This window comes from Elephantulus edwardii, unplaced genomic scaffold, assembly GCF_000299155.1.
Source record: "Elephantulus edwardii isolate Elephantulus edwardi_28Jun2011 unplaced genomic scaffold, EleEdw1.0 scaffold00013, whole genome shotgun sequence".
NCBI lineage: Eukaryota > Metazoa > Chordata > Mammalia > Macroscelidea > Macroscelididae > Elephantulus > Elephantulus edwardii.
Genome location: NW_006399763.1, coordinates 1,050,660 through 1,069,712, shown reverse-complemented (window position 1 = coordinate 1,069,712; position 19,053 = coordinate 1,050,660). Strand labels below are relative to the sequence as shown.

General features: G+C 51.0%; 1 protein-coding gene across 1 annotated transcript; it reads right to left on the bottom strand.

Annotated features, from left to right (window-relative positions):
* Window positions 1-47: 47 nt before the first annotated feature.
* MICAL1 (microtubule associated monooxygenase, calponin and LIM domain containing 1) lies at window positions 48-10,791 on the bottom strand. The gene is made up of 24 exons (XM_006881225.1): window positions 10,534-10,791; window positions 10,253-10,460; window positions 9,903-10,007; window positions 9,475-9,579; window positions 8,998-9,153; window positions 8,327-8,427; window positions 6,336-6,593; window positions 5,734-5,849; window positions 5,442-5,568; window positions 5,182-5,263; window positions 4,517-4,655; window positions 3,890-4,080; window positions 3,622-3,710; window positions 3,410-3,451; window positions 3,104-3,187; window positions 2,828-2,984; window positions 2,429-2,505; window positions 1,928-2,204; window positions 1,664-1,782; window positions 1,314-1,427; window positions 1,108-1,201; window positions 792-891; window positions 629-702; window positions 48-196 (listed from the first exon to the last, which is right to left on the bottom strand). Exons 1-24 carry the CDS (start codon window positions 10,789-10,791, stop codon window positions 48-50), a joined length of 3,222 nt encoding a protein of 1,073 aa, XP_006881287.1.
* Window positions 10,792-19,053: the final 8,262 nt, after the last annotated feature.

Here is a 19,053-nt window from a genome sequence, read left to right as displayed (position 1 = left end):
TATGGCCATCCTCCTTGTAGCACAGGAGACAGAGAGGCCACAGACTCCTAGCTCTGGGCCGCTGTCCCTGAGGCCAACTCACTGAGCCTGCGTTCCTCCTGGAAACGGATGAGAGCATCTCTCTGGTTCACCACGTCCACCTTCTTCTTCAGAATCCGGTCCTCAGCCTGCCGATCGGAAGCTGTCTTCAGGGTTTCTGAAGGGTAGAGATGATGCTTAGAGAGCAGGGAGCACACTGGTGAGACAAGATACAACCTAATCCAGGCCTCTGTAACATCTATTAATATACATCCTGGGCTTTGTTTCCTAATCTGTAAGATTAGGAGATTTGTTAACACCGGTAGTTTCGACCATTATTTAGAAGCAGCATCACTTTGGAAGTTCTTCTGCTAATCTGTAAAATTAGGAGGCTTATTAAGATCAGTGGTTTCTAGCATTATTCAGAAGTAGTGTCATATTTGGAGAGAGTATGCCGAAGCCCAGTGGTACAGCTCTGACAGAGCTGAAGCTAGAATTCGGGGCTTTGGAGCTCCCTCCTCTGGTTTCTCCCTTGAACTGTCACAATCAGCTGTGCCCGAGATCATAAAGCTTGTACAACACCAGTCCTATGATGTCTGCTCCTCCCTACCTTCCCGGTTTAGGTAGCCTCGTAGTTCTTGGTCCAGCTGCCACTGTTGCTCCTCCAAGTAAAGTTCTTGCGCTCTGTGGAGGTAAAGGATGAAGCAAGCTGTCCAGGGACCTAGTTAGGGCTACCTGGCTCACATGCTTTTGTCCCCGTCCCCATCCCTTACATGATCATGAGCTCAGCCTCCTCATCCACCAGACTGTTTTTCTTCTGAACAAGCTGTAGTAGCTGTTCTAACAACAGCTGCTTCTGTTGTTCAGGGGCACCTGATAGTGAGGAAGAAGGGAAGAGTGGTCAGGAGGTACCCAGCTGAGGGGTTAGGAGAGACAGAGCATGGAGGAAAGCTGGAGTTAGGAGACGAATTGTGTCTTAAGAGCTGTGGACTCGGGGCCACACCCTGAGGGTTAGAAAGATTGCCTAGGGTGGAACCCAGTGCTTGGGAGGAAGAGGGATGTCCACATCGTCCTCCCGTTTTCACTCACTGCTCTTGTTCCTCAAAGCCAGCTCCAGCTTCATGCCCTCAGCCTCCAGCTCCCTCAGAGAAACTTCAATCTCATATTGCCGCCGCTGGATGGCCTGAGAACAATACAGAAGGCCCACAGGTCTTCAGATTACTCACTGGGGCCTTAGAAGCGGTCTGATCCCCAGTCACAGAACTTTCTCCTTGTCACAACTTCTGGGAACTCACCTGGGCCTTGCAGAACCTCTTCATCTCCTCTTCCTTGGCACGGCGTAGCAGAGTTCGACGCCATGTTGGGTACTTGTTCATGGTGCCTGAGTTCTTGGCAAACTTCAGCAGGACCTATAGCAAGGTCAGACCAGTCAGGGATAGGCCAGACTTCTGGTGAATGGGGCTTGGAGATACTCCATTTGGGAGTGGCAGAAAAGAACAGCAAATGGGGTAAATCCTGCTAGAGGTGAATAAGTCATTGTAAGAGAAGGGCTCAGAGAAGACTGGCAGACTGCTATGTAGCAGGGACAGGAATTTAGTGGACACATAGCTTGGGTAGGGCAGGTAGCCAAGGTTGTCCCATGCACCTGCTCTATGTCTTCATCCAAAGCAATAGCTTCCTCCTCTTCCTCCTCCTCCTCTTCACTGGAAGGGAAACTCTCTTCTTCCTCATTCTCCAAGGTCACAAGAAATGAGCCAGAGAGCCCTGAGCAGAGGAAAGATAGCCATGACCTGAGATCCTCACGTCCTTCTCTATGCCCCAGGTTTGCCTTCACAAGAGTCCCAGGTCCCTCACCCCACGCCATCATAACCCTGGGTCAGCACATCTGTGGTAGAGGCAGAGCAGTTACCTTGAGGTCTCTGGGCTGGTACTCCCCAGCCCACAAAGCTATCCTCCAGGGCCTGGCGGGCCAAGGCAGGGAAGCTGCGAGGGGGCTTGGGAGGGGTCTCTGTTTCTGAGTCAGGAGTTAAGTTTAGGGAGGACAGCCGCTGGCGTTCTGGGCTGGAGAGGCGGATCAGCCGACGAGTAGGCTGACTAGGACTTGGAGCAGGTTTGGCCTCCTCTTGGGGGACTGTGGGTGGTATGGGGGCTGGTGACAGGCTCTCATTGTCTGGTAGGGGTGGTTCCTGGAAAAGTGACAAGATTTGATCAGCAGCTTGCTGAGTGTGGGGCTACGGCCATCCGTGTGCAGGAAATGTGGGATGTGGCATCTATGTATTCCCTAAACACTGACCAGCAGTGTTAGCCAGGATGCAGATGAATAAACTAGAATGTTGTTTAGAAGGTGCTATATGGGAGAGCACCTTCGCTGCTACCTGCCCAACACCCTAACACATATTCACAGGTTTACCAGACTCTCGGGGCCTCCATCCCTGCTAGTCTCTTTGTGGCCTGGTTGGGGCAGGTGCTGGAGACAGTAGAAGTATCCTGGGAACATGAGAGGGAAAGAAGGGAAGCATCAGATTAAGGCAATCCAATGATAAGTCAGTTTATTAGACACGGTGGCAGCTGAAGGTCGAGAAGGTGACAGGACTTGGGATTTACAGGTGCATTTCTACCAGCCTTCTGGTTCCTTAAAACCTCTCATTTGGAACCTTGGAGGACACAGAAAAGACTTGATCTGGGGAGGGGGCGGGGGGAAGTCCAACTTGAAGGTGTTTCTGCCTGTCCAGAATCCCAGCTCTCCTCCACCCTCAGGTCCCTTGCCCAGGCAGGCAAGCCCCTCTGGAGACCTCCTGGGGCTACTCACCATCTCCTGGGTGCTGCCCGTAACTACCTGGCCACAACGTGGACTCACAGATATGGCAGCGGAAGCAGCTCCGGTGGAAGAAAGAGCCATTGGCACAGAGGCGTTCCAGGAGATAGAGGTGTTCTCCACAGAGTGCACAGAGCTCCCCAGCATCAGTCTGTACCCCCAGATCACAGGGTCAGCTGGAGCCAGGGCCAGGTACAAAGTCTGTCCCAGAAATACTCCTGCCTGCTCCCTCCCCCAGCCTCTTGCCTGCAGACAGAGCCCTGATCTTACCTCCTGCTGTTGGGATGGGGGTGTCAGGGGTCCCCTGGGCTCTGGGACAGGTAGCTCCTCAGTCCCTGGGGTCTCTATCTCTACCTAAGGGGGGTAAATTTATGCTCAGGCCAGGATAGCTGAGGGACAGGAAGAGTTGAGGAATGGGTGTGCAACGATGAAAGTACAGGAAGGGGTGAGAAGTGAGACCAGGAAGGGAAACAGGCTGGGGGCTTAAGGGACATGGGGTAGGAGCAAGATATGAAGGGACAAACATGGGAGATAATGTGTGGTGAATAGGGACCGTCAGGCCCTGCTAACATTTACCTCCAAACGCGGTTTCTTGCCACCAGCATCCTCCCCATTTTCCTGCAAGAAGTCCTATGTTCTGAGCATGTGGATCTGAGTCCCTTATCCCCTTCCCTCATGCTGAATATCTTCCTCACTGGCACCCACAGAACTAACTGGGAACCCCTCCTAGCCCATCCATAGACACCCCCCCAATGGGCACCCCTCCTAGCCCCCAACCCCGCCTCCACCTTGGCCCGGGTCCGCTGCAGGGTCCTCTGCAGTTTGCCCAGGAACAGCACAGCACTGGACGTCCCTGGAGAGCCACAGCTGACAGGGTCTGTGTGAGGAGTCAGTGTCAGGGATCATGGGCCAATAACAACCCTCAGAACTGACAGCCACACTCTAGCCCAGGACATCTTCCCCAAGCTGGGCCTCAGATGGCTCTCTCAAGCCTCTCTCACATACACGTCTTTACCTCCCCACCCCAGGCTGTCCCCCAGCCACCTTCCAGGTCACCTGGGCTTTGGGGCTTGTTCCTGAAGGCAGTATGGAAGTGGCTGAGGTAGGCAATGAGGCCCAGTGGGTCACTCCCCGTCACTACTGCCTGTGCAGACAACACTGGTGCAATGCCCAGCTCCTGCTCTGCCATCTTCAGTGCCCATGACGTTGCTTCCAGAGCCCCCATCCCATGCAGATCCGAGGGTTCTCTGTGGGGTATGAAGGAAAGAGTTAATGGGAGACAACACTATGAGGAGAGAGGGGTTGGAATTCGAGGAAGGGAGAGCAGGGGCAGACTGAGGACTCAAAGGGAGGAGAGAAGTGAGGGAAGGTTCTTTCCCTGGCCCCCTGCGCCACATGTGGTCCATTGATCATTGCTCTGGGGGCCTACCACCTACAAGCCTCTCTTAGGGCATTTGATTCTCACAAGACTTAGAAGGTTAGGAATTCTGCCTCTAGGATGGTGAAATGTGAGCATAAGGATTATTACTAAGTGGTGGCACTGGGACTCAACTAGACACACTAACTTCCACACAGTGATCTCACTACATTCGTCATTGCTGAAGCAGAACAAGAGCCATGGGCACAAAAGAGATATGTACTTCCCCCCACCCCCACCCCCACCTCACCCAATCCACAACTCACAGCAGGCTAGGCTGCAGCCGGTGCACCAGGGCACACAGAGCCAGCCCGTCAGCCCAGGAGGAGGATAGGTCAGTGACGTGGACACCTGGGTACCCAGCGGTCTGCTCCTGGCACCATCGCAGCAGTGCCTCCTGGGTGCCTATCACCCATGAGAGAGAAGATGTCCATTACCCCAATCTTGGCACAAGGTGACAGTGTCAAGTTGGGGATCTCTATGGGAGATAGAGACTCTACGGGGGCACCAGCCTGAAGTTCACTGTCAGCAAGCACTTTCAGCCCTATTTTCTTATTTAAAATGATCCTCTATTGGAATCAAGTGGGGGACTGCGTACCACAAAGAAGACAGCAGGCTGTGAATGGAGAGGGGCAGGGAACCCAGGGGCTCAAAGGAAATAGGCCTGCAGGGTGGAACTGCCAGACCGCAGCACTGGGAACAGAGGACTACACAATGCATTCAGCACCACTTCGGTCAAAAAGGCTTTGAAACTACTGACAGACTTCTGTGCAGACTGGCAGAGAGCTGCTGCTGGGTCCTTCACTGTCCTCCACGCCTCCAGGACCCCCTGCGCTGTTCCACCACCAAACACTTAGCATTCTGTGGCACACTGCCCCATCCCGAGATGTGGATAAGCATTCTGAACATCTTTGGAGTGGAGTATGCTTACCAGTGGCCAGCTTCCCTGCATCTGTCTTGTCATTCTTCTTCGACACAGGCTCCTTGGCCACAACATCATACAGGTCTCGTACCTACAACAGCCCCTTTTATGTTTCAGGCCAGCCTGACCACAACCCCCTCAGCCCATGGAGGAGGGGCCCACCAGAGGGACAGGCCTGCCTCAGAGAGGCCATGACTGGGCAGACCTGGAGGGAAGGCCTGGGCTGGCGGCGCTAAGCTGGGAAGTCTGAGGGTGGCAGGAGGTCTGACCTGGTTGCGTGTCACCGCCCGGAGATTCAGGTTGGGGTAGCGGGTGGCTGGGTCCAGCCCATACTGGGACACATTGCGGTGCATGTTTTCCGGGGATGTCTGTGACAGGAGCTGGTACAGGCTCTCACTAGGGGCAGGGGTGGAGGGGCAGGGCATGAGCGGGAGGGCACTCATCAGTACTCACCCCTCAAGACTGCCAGGTGTTCATTATCTTACCCGTTCACCCAGTACCCCTTTGTCCCTCTGCCTGCCCCCTGCCCCCAACCAGTCCCCTTGATAACTCAGGCCTCACCGCTCAGCCAGCACGTCTAGAGGCTCAGCGCCTTCTGCCCACCGCTTCACTATCCAGGCTGCATCAAAGGCGGCCAGGAAGCCCCGGGCCACTCCAGTGCCCAAAGGCCAGAAGGGCTGCAGGGTCAAAGGGAGAGTAAGCAGCTAGTGAGGGCTCAATAAGAGTTCCCAAACCCAGATGACCCCCAAGGTCAGACTGAGGGGTTCCCTTCACCATACGAGGTAGTCTCTCAACCTCTACCAGGCAGTCTGGAACACCTTCTACCAATGAGCAAACCTATTATTAGGAGTTGTCTCTGGGGAGTGAAGCAGTTAATGTGCTTGGCTGTCAACTGAAAGGCTGGAGGTTCAAGTCTACCCACAGGTGCTTTGGGAGAACGATCTGACAATCTACTTCTGAAAATTCACCCACTGAAAATCCTATAGTGTTCAGTTCTCCTCTGACATGTGGTTGCTGAGTCAGAATGAACTTGATCTTATATTCCCAATCAAGAAGCTTCCTCCTCCCCACCGGAAAAATCCCTGTACACCCCTAAAGGCAGTCCTTGACTTTCAAAGCAGAAGGAAAGCCCACCCTCCTCCCCAAACAGGGAACTCCCTCACCTCCACCAGGCAATCCCCCACCAGCCCCAGCAGAAGGCGGGCACCATGCTTCTCCTGCACACGAGCAGAGCTGTCTGCCCGCAGCATGCTTGTGAAGTCAAAGGCAGAGACATCAGGCCGCCCGCGGGCATCCAGGGCGAACTCCAGCTTTCCAAGCTTGCCTTGGGTGGAGAAGTCAGCAGCTGCCCGGGCAAAGCGCTGCAAAGCTTCAGGCACCACATTGGTACTGCTTAGTAGCTGGTCGGTTTCCGAATAGTCCTAAATGGCCAACAGATCAGAACCATCAGGGCTAAATGGTCAGTCCCACCTCATTGGGTGTGCAGGGTACACACACCTAGAAAAGAGAAGGGCCTTCCCTAGAAGACACTTAAGTTGTAGGTGGAGATTCAGGGCTCTCATGCAAATATCCTGCCTCACCTTTTACTGAGACACCAGGTCCTGTCCTGTTACCATCTCTGTCATACACTAAACTAGGACAAACACTGAACTTAACAGAATCTATACTTCATTATTTAAAGATAGCATACATGTGATCATGGTGATCATGAGAATTAAATGGAAAATTTATAGTAAACGCTCAAGAACAGCACCTAGAACATAGGAGGCACTCAATTACTTCATCCATTCAGCAAGTACTGAGAATTTACTGTGTGCCAGACACCAGTCAAAATTCTAGGCATTTCAGAGATGGATGGAAAGAAGGCTTTGCCCTCGGAGAGCTGACATCTGCAGTACAGGAGTCCTTGGTGAGGAGTTTAAGCGTGACTTTATAGCCCTAAATTTACCCTCACTTGAAAACGGAAGAACTAACTCCTACTCAACCCAAATTTTTCATCACAATCAACTTCACTTGTTGCACATGTAGCTTTGAAATCACTGAGCAGGTTTTGAGACTTTCGTGGCACTAAATGAACTGTGGGGCTCAGTGGATTAGCGGAGCCCCATTCAATGCTGGTGCTAATCTGTGGTAAAAAGCTGCACTGCCATCCCGAAGACATGCAGTATGAGTCCACCACCAGCTCTAGGGAGAAAGACGGGCGGTCTCCTTCTGTGAGATTAACTGCTAATGACCACCCGCTAGAGGGTCAGCTATGGGTTGGTTCTGACTCGATGGTACACAACAACAACAACCAGTGCTGGGCTACTAGTAACTGAAGGTGAGTGGTTTGACCACACTAGCCGTTCCAAGGAAGAACAAGGCAACAGTCGGCCCCAATAAAATACAGCCTTGGAAACCTATCTTGTCCTACAGGGCTGATGAGACTCAGAATCAACTTGATGGCAGTGGGTGGGTAGGTGGTGGTTGGTAGGTGCCACCGAGTCGAGTACAGCCCATAGAGATCCTATGAATAACTGATCTGAACACTGTCTTATCCCATGCACAATGACTGAGAGAAAAATTCATGCCTTTAAACTGCAGTGTTGGAGAAGGGGGCTGAAGATCCCATGGACTGCCAAAAGAACAAAAAGATAAATCTTGGAGGAGATGCAGCCAGAGTGCTCCTTGGAGGCAAGAATAATGCCATACTTTGGTCATGTTGCCAAGAGAGGAATTCTTTGGAGAAGGACATCATGTTTGGCAATGTGGAGGGGCAGCAAAGGAGAAAAGACCCTCAACCAGGTGGACTGACACAGTGACTGCAGCAATAGGCTTGAGTGTGTCATAGACTGTGTGTGAGAGATTGTGAGGACTAAGAGAGTGTAAGGATGGCGGGCTAAAGAACCACCTGACTCTCCAACATACAAGGTCCACCTTATGACATAAAGAGAATTAGGAATGAGTCTCATTTGTAACCCAGATGTGCCCGTCTACTGACCGATTTAAGTCACTTAGCCTAGAAGCTGCACTGGTGGCCATGTAACTCCCAAGGGAGAAGAGTCTGAGGAGCTGGGACAGAGGCAGGAGAGGATGGGGTTCTTCCACACCACATTCTGGCCTCTTCCCCTCAGAACCCACCACCCAGCCCCTCCCTGCCAGGCCAGGACCCTACCTGGCGTAGCACCCCTAGCCGCAGCAGGCATTGCTTCTTGGCTGTCATCACAAAGTAGTGGGTGTCATCCTTGTAATATACAATGTTCTCCAGATCAATACCTGGGGGCAAGGAAGGGAGCAAGAGGTGTGCTTGTGTCAGTTCCACAAACACCCCAACCATGGCTTGACGCACAGAATGCAGTGAGTGCCTCAGAGGTATAGTGGGCCATCTGTCATAGGCTCCAGAAAGCTGAGGGCTTGGGGCAGAGATGGAAACAGGGCTGGAATAGCAGCTGGGAGACCTTTGCACACTGTCACATGCTGTGAATGACACAGCCTGGTGGGTGTGCACTTCGTAGGCAGTGTGTGACAACTGTAAACAGAGGGCACCTTCCTGCAGTGCCACTTCCATTTTGAAGTTCTGTGTTTTATATTAAAGCACCTATAAAGGGGCCGCAGAAGTGGGCTGGGCCTTGATCTCATAATACATGAATTTTGTGAGAGATTTTGAAAGCATGTCTTGCAGGGGTGGCCAAGTAGGCTGTGCCTACTGAAGGCCTGGGGCCCAGCTTCTTTCCCCTTTATTGCCAAGCCACAAAGACAGCAAAGTATGAGATTTCTGGTCCCAAGACAGCTCAGAGGAAGAGAAATGAGCCAGCCCACAGCCGGGCAAGGGGAAGGGGCCCCCACCTGTGGCTTTGAGCAGTAGCTGGAAGAAGCTCTGGTTGTAGATCCTGGCCACACCACTGATCTCGGGCACCTGTGTCTCCTCCACGGTGCGCCCATTCACAAAGTTGGCTGTGATGCCAATGGCCAGTTTACCTCGCATTTCCCGAACGGTGAAGCCTGGGAATGGAAGGGTGAGTAGTGGCAGTACGATGAGAGATAGAAACAAAATCAGAAACAAAACCCACAGCTGTCAAGTTGATGCTGATTCGGGGCAACCCCATATTACAGAGCAGAACTGAGTCACACGATTCTCCTAGCTGTAATCTTTGCATAAAAGATGAGCGGAGCCACTGGCTAAATTAGAACTGCCAACCTTCAGGTCTGTACTTGAGCACAAACCATTTGTACAACCCAAGGACTCCTTTGAGGGATATAAAAGCCCAGAAATCCCACAAACTTGGGCTTCTTTTTTGGGGAAAGGCGTAGTCAGTCACTCACCTTCAGGGATGAATTTACCTCCAGCAGCGGAGATAAGGACATCAAATTCATAGTTGGCCAGCTGGGCTGGCGGACTAGGCTGGAGCTGGGCACGCCAACCAATCCCTAGGATAGAAGGTATGAGAAGCATGAGGGTGTGCTAGTCCATATGAGAAGCAGAAAGGTGTGCCCTACACTGCCAGGGCAAGCCAGTAAAACACAAATAAACACATGATCTATCAAAGTACATCTTCACAACAGCCATGAAAGGTAGAGAAGGAGGGGGGAGTTATTCTCAATTTACAGATGCTTAAAATGAGGCTCAAAGTAGCTCCCACAAGTCTATATTATTAGGGAGACTGAGCTGACTCCCTTCCCAAGCTATTCCTTCTGTACAGATCAAGGTGTCTCTGGTGGGTAAGGGTTCCTGAGAGCAAAGAAATATTTACCCTTGTGGGGAGGGGACTGGAGGCCAGTGAAAGTGACACCCCAGTGAATTTCCACCCCTAGTAGTAACGCCACCTTCAGCAGAAGCAGCTGAAGCTGCCGGATGCCTGAAAGGGAGGGAGGTATTAGATTAGTGATACAAACTGCACAGCTTCCTAGTCCACCAGTGTATCTGATCTGAGATAAAAGAAATGTTAGGGAACACGCAGCCCAACTGTCCATTTTACGTAGGAGGGCCTGAGTCCTGAAGGTCACTTGGCTAAAGTGACTCCAGTCCACCCTACCTCTTGCCTGGCCCAACAGCCCAGTTCTGGCCTGCCTCCGTCCCTCCAGACCAACATATGGTGCTCACTGATGTGGTCCAGGGTGCCTGTGCAGAAGCGGCCATAGAACTTTTTGGCCCCGAGTGCTCGCAGGTCATGGATGGTGAAAGGCCAGAGATGGAGCACGTTGTGGCGAGAGAACTTAGTGCGCTTTTCCACCAGCACCACACGGGCCCCCAGCAGCGCCAGCTCCACCGCAGCCCGCAGCCCACAAGGTCCAGCGCCCACCACCAAGCACTGTAAACACAGAGGGCGCTGTGGGTCATTGTCCCGCCTCCCTCCCCCCCCCCCCCCACTGTCCAGGACCCACCTTGGTACTGGCACAAGCCCGGCCCTGCTGGTACACAGGCAGGCCTGCTCGCTTGTCCAGCTTGGCCCACAAGCTCTTGGCACTCCAGTAGTTGAGCTGAGCCTTGATCTTGTGGTACTGGGGCAGCCCCCCACCAGCCTCCAGCCCCAGGGTCTCACATAGCCCCTGGAAGCTGCTCAGCACATCCCGACACAGCTGGGCCTGTAGGAAGCTCTCGAAGTGGGCATGTGCAGGGTTGGTGGAGGATGGTTCCTCCATGGAGACCCCTGGAGGTTTCCCAGCGAAGCAGCTGAGCCGAGCCGAGAGGCTGCTGAAGAGTAGGAGGGGTCTCTTGGAGAAAGGAGGAAGAGAAAAGGAAGGGAGGCGGAGAATGCCTGAGCGGAGAGAGGGTGGGAGAACAGGAGAATCACATCTGATTGGCTCTGCTCCTCCCCAGCCACCCCATACCAGCCACTATCTGCTCCAAAGACAGCAGTTGTCCCATGCACTCCAAATGGTATTTGCCAAATTTAGACACGAAAAATCATGAGTCTTGGGCACAGAGGGCACCCAGAAACTACAGAGGCCTCCAGTTCAATCTTACAGTCCGGGAATCTCCAAACACACTGAGCTCCCTAGGGCCCAGTGGGCAGTTCCTAGCTCGCCTGCCCCAGGCGGAGTAGAGAGGCGTGGCAACAGCTCTTGCAGGAATTTCTCTGCCCGTAGGAAGGCTTTTTGTGCTCAGATTTAATACCCCCATCCCTAGCTGTAGGGTATCCGTATCGCCCCCTCTCCAGGTCTCCCAATCCCAGGCGCCCCTCAATGGGCTCAGTGGTACGTTAAGTGTGGGTTGTTTCTAGGGCCAAAGTTTTTTCTATTCGGCCCTCATGCTCGCCTCTTGAGGAAGGGGGGTAGAGTCTCTTAACTGCGTAGGCTCCACTTCCCACCTTCAAAACTACCTCAACAGTCAGAGGATGTTGCGACTGACTGCGTGACAGAGGCCTCCGTCTATTTCTGACTCACTGTGGTCGAGGCACTTCCCCTGAAAACTTGCCACTTGCTCCTGGGCCAACGGAGGAGGGGCTGGGGTGGGGGGAAGCAGCTGCTGGGTCCCCTTCCAAGCCTCCTCCCACTGCAAGGGTAGCCTCGCCTTGACCCCTTCTGAGCTCAGGGCACGCACTCCCAGGAATCTCTCCAAGACAAGGCAGCCCTTTGTCCCCCCACCCCACGCTCCAGCTCCCACACAGCTTGAGGGATGTCAGAGAGGCTTTCTCACGCACGGCCCAGGAGGGATAAGAGGAGACAGGAGATAAGGTGGCCCATGAGAAGGCGCTAGCGATCAGGGGCAAGGGGAGCCTCTGGCCCCGCTCCCCTTCCTGCTGCATCTCAGATCTCAGCCTGAACCCTGCGGGCGAGCCAAGGCAGGTGAAAAGGTCTAAAGGTCACTCTTCGCCAATCGCCTGGACAAGGACGCACCGAAAGTCAGGAATGACACAGATCTCCCCCGGGGAACGGCGGGAGGAGGACCTGGGCGAACAGGAAAGAGGGGCGACCCAGCCGGGTATTACCAAGACAAAAGATGTGCGAGGCGCTGGAGGCAGCTCCGGGCCGAGCAGTCCGGGAGGATGGAGACGGAGCTGGACCACTGCGGGCTGGGCGGGGCGGGGACCCACACTCCGGACAGAAAAGTCTGGAGGGAGTTATGTGGAGTGGGGGCGTGGGGGCCGGCAAGGCCCAGAAAGGGCTCCTGCCTCCTCCCCCGGGCCCCTTGGGCAGGGGGCGCACGGCGGACACGCTGGCCGACTTACCCGGCGACGGCGGGGGCCCGGCGGGGCTGCTCTCTGCTGCCCGGGCGGCGGGGGCGGAGGAAGCGGGGCGGAGGCAGCGCGGAGCGAGGCGGGCGGGGCGTGGGGCCGAGGCGCTCTGCCTGGGCGGCAGGAGGGGTGGTGTGCGCTTGGGGCGCAGGGCGCAAGGCCGGAGGTTTTATGAGAGCCTCCTTAGCATCTCATTACCCGGCGAGCCCTGGCCCGGGACAATCTACTGCCCGCCCCGGCCTGAAGGGTGGGGCCTGAGGGCGTGGCGCTTTCAGCCCGTTCTGCTCTGGGTCAGGGACTAGGTGATCTGGGAGCTCAGCAGCCCTGTCCTCCCTCTCGGCGCCTGGGCGACCAGTCCTTCGCCTGTGAGCGAGGCAAGGACGCCGGACCCACGCCGCCTGCTCCTTGGAGCTCCGGACGTGAAACTCGGAGGAGCTGGTGGTCCCAGGGTCCAGCCAGACGTTCCCGCTTTCCTCGGCTATCCTATGCTCTGAATGCACACGATGGATTCAAGTTCGGAATCTGCCTCCTCTGCCACAGATAGGACTCTTGAGGAGGACAAGTGAGCGTCAAGGGGACCTTGTGGGGCAATGGGGAAAGGTATTGAGGAGAGAGCCTAGAGCTGACCCTCTAGCAGGTTTTCAGAGGCAGTATATTGCCCAGTTTTTGCCACACAGCAGATTTGAACCGTGTTCCTTCGAGATTGCAGAGCATCTTCTTACTCCTAGGCCACCAGAGCTCCCAAAAAGGGAGCACGACCCGCCACCTCGACCCCCCCACACCAGTTTTCAAGATCGCCTTCAACTGTCAGCACTCACCTGCCTTGAGGGACCTTTGGGACCAAGTTCCTCACACTGTAGAGAAATGGCAAAGAACTTGAAGTGACTTCTCCAAGAGCATTCAATTAGTCGGCATTATTAAAATATCAATTCCCATTTATTTGGCGTCTGACTGTTTAGCTTAAGGCTATAATGGTTGTGTCTTACCAAAAAGGAAACAGAAGGTCACAGGAATTTTGATTTGGAGAAGGGACACAGTGTGTGGCAGAACTGTCCTTGGGGTCCGGATCTATCTGGGTTCTACATCAGTGTTGACTCATGATGACATGAGCGTTGTAGGAAGCAGTTTGTTTAAAGGAAGTGACACTGTTACATTGTAACATTTAAACCATGGGGTACGTGGCAAGGGATTGTCCTCCTTGAGATCCAGCAACAGAACAAAGCTGGGCCTCTCTTGCATTCTCTAACTTTGCATTTAGCCTTGGAAACCCTCTGCAATTCAATGAGAGCTGCATAGGACTCCCAGGTTGAGCTGAGCAGCAGGCTGTGGGAGGGAGAAAAAGGGAAATGCCTGATCTCTGCCAGGACAAGAGGGAATTCGGCCAGCTCATGCTCGGGAAACTAGGGCAGCCTCCCAGCTGGGCCCATTTTTAGCTCCAGAGTGTGATTGGGAATTTCCCTTGAAGTGAATTTATTGACCATTAGACACACCCATATATAATACATGTTGTAAAAGTGTTCTCAAGTCCACTATAAACGGGTCTTGAGACTTTAGAACCATCTCATTTCCCTTTAATGAACAGATAACAACCAGCTGCTCTTGCCTCTACAGAGGCCCAACAAGTCTGACTCTTGACTCAGTGGCTTGAAGCTGCAGCCAGACAGGGCTTGGAACTGGTTTGTTCTGTCTTGAACCCCAGCTGGGAATTTGCATTTCTACCTCTGGTACACTGAATCAGAATCTACCAAGCCTTGAGCCAGACAGGACAGCGTGGATCTCTGAATGGCAAAGGGTAAAACTGACTTCACAGAACAAAAATGCTTCTATCCTTGCAAAGAAATTGCTGACTTGGAGTTTTACTTTATGCTAATTAAAAACATACACTGGTGCATAAACTAGCCAGGAATACTTTGGTCCAGAAGCCAGTTGTGGCCAGATTCCAGCTCTGTTTCACACTAGCCTCTTACGGCCTTGGAAAAGCCACTAAATCATCTCTCTGTAGCCTCCTTGTATGTAAATGGAGGCAGTTTAATTCAACTAACTTCCTCATCCCATTTAAATTCTAAAATCTTATTATTCAGCATTGAGTGTTAAAAGAATACCAGCTGGAAGATTCAAACCAAGTTCTCTTCTCCTGTGTGATTTGCAGCCTCAGAAACCCAATGTAGGGTCAGTTCTGAGTCTCTTTTTACTCAATGGCTTGTTGTGTGATGATGCACCATAGAATTGGAACCGACTCATAGCTGACCCTCCAGCAGATTTTCAGAGGCAGTAAATTGTATGGGAGGACGTTGCCCATTTTTCTCCAGCAGACCAGCTGGTGGATTCAAACCACATACTTTTGCATAGACAGTGCAATTCCTTATCACTAAACCACCAGACCTTAATCATTGTCTAACTCTCTCATGTATAGCAAGTAATTGTGAAGACCATGACCTGGATTGAGTGCACCTTAGTCTGTAGACTGACATGAAGAATCAGTGCCTTTGCGTTGCAGTGCTGGAGAAGAGTATTAAACATCCCATGGACCAAGAGAACAAACAGGTCTTTCTTGCAGAGAGGGAAAGCAAGTCTCCTTGGAGGCTAGAATGCTGAAGCTCTGTCTCACATATTTTGGGCATGTGGTCCTTGGAGAAGGACATCATGCTTGGAAGGGTGGAGAGACAGCGCAAGAGAGGAAGACCTTGGATAAGAGGAATTGGCACAGTCACTGGTGTAATGGGAGGTAGTTGTGTCAGGGTCAGTGAGACTAGCTCAGGACAGGGCTGGAGCTATTGTACATAGGGTCACTGTGAGTCACAGGTGACTTGATGGTACATAACAACAAAGCCACCAGGCAGAAGTAAGCTAAAACAATAAACTTACTGCCGATTTTGTTGACACATCTCTCCTTCATTAGAATCTTCTCTGAGTCATGATCCACATTGCAAAGTTATTTAGAACTAAAACATTGGTATGGTCCCATTGGACAGTTCAGTTCCTATTGGATCAAAGAAGCAGCATATACGTGAAGCAAGCTTTAAAGAGGGTCACTGTCTAATGCTTTTGTAAATAATCATGGCAGTTGTGACTTCTACTTTAGAACTTGAGGAATTAAGGCAGGCTCCCTTTTCCTCTAATCCTTGCTGTGTTCTGTCTTCTTTGAATGCCATCCTTACTTTTCACCCTTGCATCTCCTGAGCCTGAAGCCAAAACCCTAAGTCCTGAGCACTCTAGACGATGCATCTAAGCTAACAAGTAATACGGCTTTACACCTGTGGATTATTGCATTCCAACAATGGGCCAGGGGTTATGGATGCAGTAGGGCCAGAGAGACTTAGCTCTGGACATGAAAATAATTACAAACTAAGCCCAAAGTGACTGTGATGCTGATGTGTCAAATGCGTTAATGGTTGGCTACCCAATGTGGACAGAGAGTGGGGTGGAGCTCCCTGATTAAAAAAAGCTTGGAAGGAGGAGTGGCATCCACTTCCATAATAGCTTGCCTCCAGAAACCCTATGAACCTGGAGAGAGGATGAAAGGCACCCGAGCGTCGAGGACTCTCCTTCATAGGGTCGCTGTGAGTTGCCTGCAACTCGATGCCACTTAACAACAACAACAAGCCCAAAGTGTACAGGACACTACAAAAGGACATGACAGGGTAGTTTGATGGGGATTGTAGTTGTTGAGTACCATCAAGTTGGAACCAACCCATAGCTGACCCTGCAGAGGGTTTTCAAAGGCAGTAAATCACATGGGAGGAGATTGCAGTGGAATAGCTGTTGGATTCAAGCCATGAACATTTGGGTTGGTAGTGCAATTTACCACTAAGCCACCAGTGCTCCCTTGAAGGAGATTGTTGTTGTGTACCATAAAGTCAGAAGTGACTCATAGCTGACCTTTCAGCAGGTTTTCAGAGGGGTTAATCACACAGGAGGAGATTGGCCTTCCTTCTCCTGCAGAGCAGCTGGTGGATGCGAACCACATGCCTTCAGGATCATAGTGCAGATTCTTACCACTAGGCCAACAGAGCTCCCTTCATGGAGATTAGAGGATCACACAAAAGCTTTTCCCGCTGATGTGACATTTACAATGAATTCTGACAGACATGCTTCAAATGCTGACTGGAAAGATCTGTGGAGAAGTCAAGTAACTGGACAAAAATAGTCTGCAAGATATATTCAAAAAATGTAGAGTTTTAAAGTCGTGTATATCCGGTAACAGTATATACTAATTTTATAAGCAAACCAATATAAAATAAAAATTTAAACACACAGTTTGATGAGTGGAGTGGGTAGGTTGGGAAGGTGGGGGGAATTGTCTGGTGTGAAGGGCAATGTATATGAACTTTGTAGATAAAACAGTGTAAAATAAAAGAAATAATAGCAAGAATGGCAAAAAAACTATGGAAAGGGGAAAAAAAGAAATATGGAACTTCTAACACTGAAAAAAATTTAACACACACACACACAAATGTGGGGTTTTGCTCTTAACTGATTTATCCTAATAGAAGGAAGCTTACATTTTTCATTTTACAAGATTAAAAACAAATGAATCAAGTGATTCTCTTGGAAAAGAATATTCAAATTTATATTTGATCTAATATTATGGATACTGAGAAGTATAGATTTTAATAATGTTATGTACCACAGTCAACACTCTTGGTACCAGCAGTCAGGAAATCAAAAAGCGTATCGCGATGGGAAAGTCTGCCGTTAGGGACCTCTCAAAGGTACTCAGGAGCAACAGTGTCTCTCTGGAGACTAAGGTGCGCCTGATACAGGTCATGGTATTTGCAATCGCTTGTTATGCATCAGAGAGTTGGACAATGACTAGGGAGGACAGAAGGAGAGTGGATGCTTTTGAGCTGTGGTGCTGGAGAAGGGTACTGAATGTACCCTGGACTGCCAGGAAAACAAACAGATCCATCTTGGAGAGGATTGAACCAAGCTGCTCCTTGGAGGCAAGGATTCTGGGGCTTCGTCTGACATACTTTGGACATGTTGCCAGGAGGGACGGGTCCTTGGAGAGGGACATCATGCTTGGGAGGGTGGAGGGACAGCGCAGGAGGGGAAGACCCTCTATGAGATGGATTGATTCGGTGACTGGGGTAATCGGGATGGGTGTGTCAGAGGCGGTGCGGTTGGCGCAGGATAGAGCAGGGTTTAGGGCTGTTGTGCATAGGGTCGCTATGAGTCGGAAACGACTCGATGGCACATAACAACAACACAACATGTACCATTGAGTCAGCTGCGACTCATAGTGATCTTATCCTGAGCCAATCTCCCTATTTCTGACACATCTGCCCCCATTGTCACAGTCACTGTGTCAGTCCGTGTCATCAAGGGTTTTCCTCACCTGCGCTGTCTCTCCACACCTCCAGACATGTTGTCCTTCAAAGACCAGTCCCTCCAGGCACTATGTGAGACAAAGTTTAAAAACCCTTGCCTTCATAAAGCAACTTGGCTTCATCCTCTCCAGAACAAACCTAATTGTTCTCTTGGCAGTTCGTAGAATGTTCAAGAATCTTCTCCAGCATCACAACTCAAAGGCATCCACTCTTCTGTCATCCGTAGTCGCTGCTCAGCATTCTAATGCATAGCAAGTAATTGCAAAGACCATGGCCTGTATCAGGCACACCTTGGTCTCTAGACTGACATTGTTGCCAGAGGTCCCTGACAGGATATTTTCCTAAGGCAATTCTCTTTTGATTTTCTCACTGCTGTGCCAAGAGAGTTGATTGTGGAACCAAGTACTCTGAAATTGTTAACAATCTCTTCTCTGTTTACCATGATAATGTCAATTGGCCCAGTGGTGAGAATATTTGTTTCCTTGAAGTTGAGCTTTGACCCTTATTGAAGACTTGATCCATATTGAAGAGCTATATTGATGTTTTTTGACCTTCTGCATCAAGCGAGTCAGGTCCTCCTGTTTCAGCAAGCAAGGTTGTGTCATCTGCTTAACATAGGTTGTTGAGTCTTCTTCCTCCAATTCTGATGCCACACTTGTCCTCATGAAGTCCAGCCTCCTGAATGCTGTTTTACATATATATTGAGAAGGTATGGAGACTGGATGCATCACTCACACATTCCTTTCCTGATTTTGAACCATGCAGTGTTTCCTTGCTCTTTCTGACAACTGCTTCTTGTTCAATAATATAGATTTCACATGAGCACAATCATGTGTTCTGGGATTCCCATTCTTCTTAAGGTTAGTCACAATTTGTAATGATCCACACGTTCAAATGCCTTTGCATATTCATTGAAACACAGATAATCATTCCTCTGGTACGGCTTTCAGCCAAGTTCCCTCTGATACTGGCAATACTGTGCCTAGTGCCACATCCTCTTCTGAGGCCAGCTTTTATTTCTGGCAGTTCTCTGTCAATGCATCATTTCAGTCATTTTTGGATAATCTTCAGCAAGATTTTGCTTGCAGGTGTTATCAGTGATATTGTTCAATAATTTCCACACTCTGTTGGATCACCTTTTTTGGGAATGGGAAAAAATAAGGATATGACTAAAATTCATGCTCTAAGATGAAGGAAGTTCCCTGTTCTAGCACACTGTCACATTGCACAGAGTATCACTTTTTTTAGATTCATGCATTAAAAAAGCTAAGATGATCCTTTGCTAATGTTACCTAAATGTACTCAATCCCCTAGATTTTGTGTTGAAAATGTGGATCAAGAATGTGAGCAGGAGACAGGTGAGAAACACGAAATGGAAGCCTCAGGAGGCTCCACAG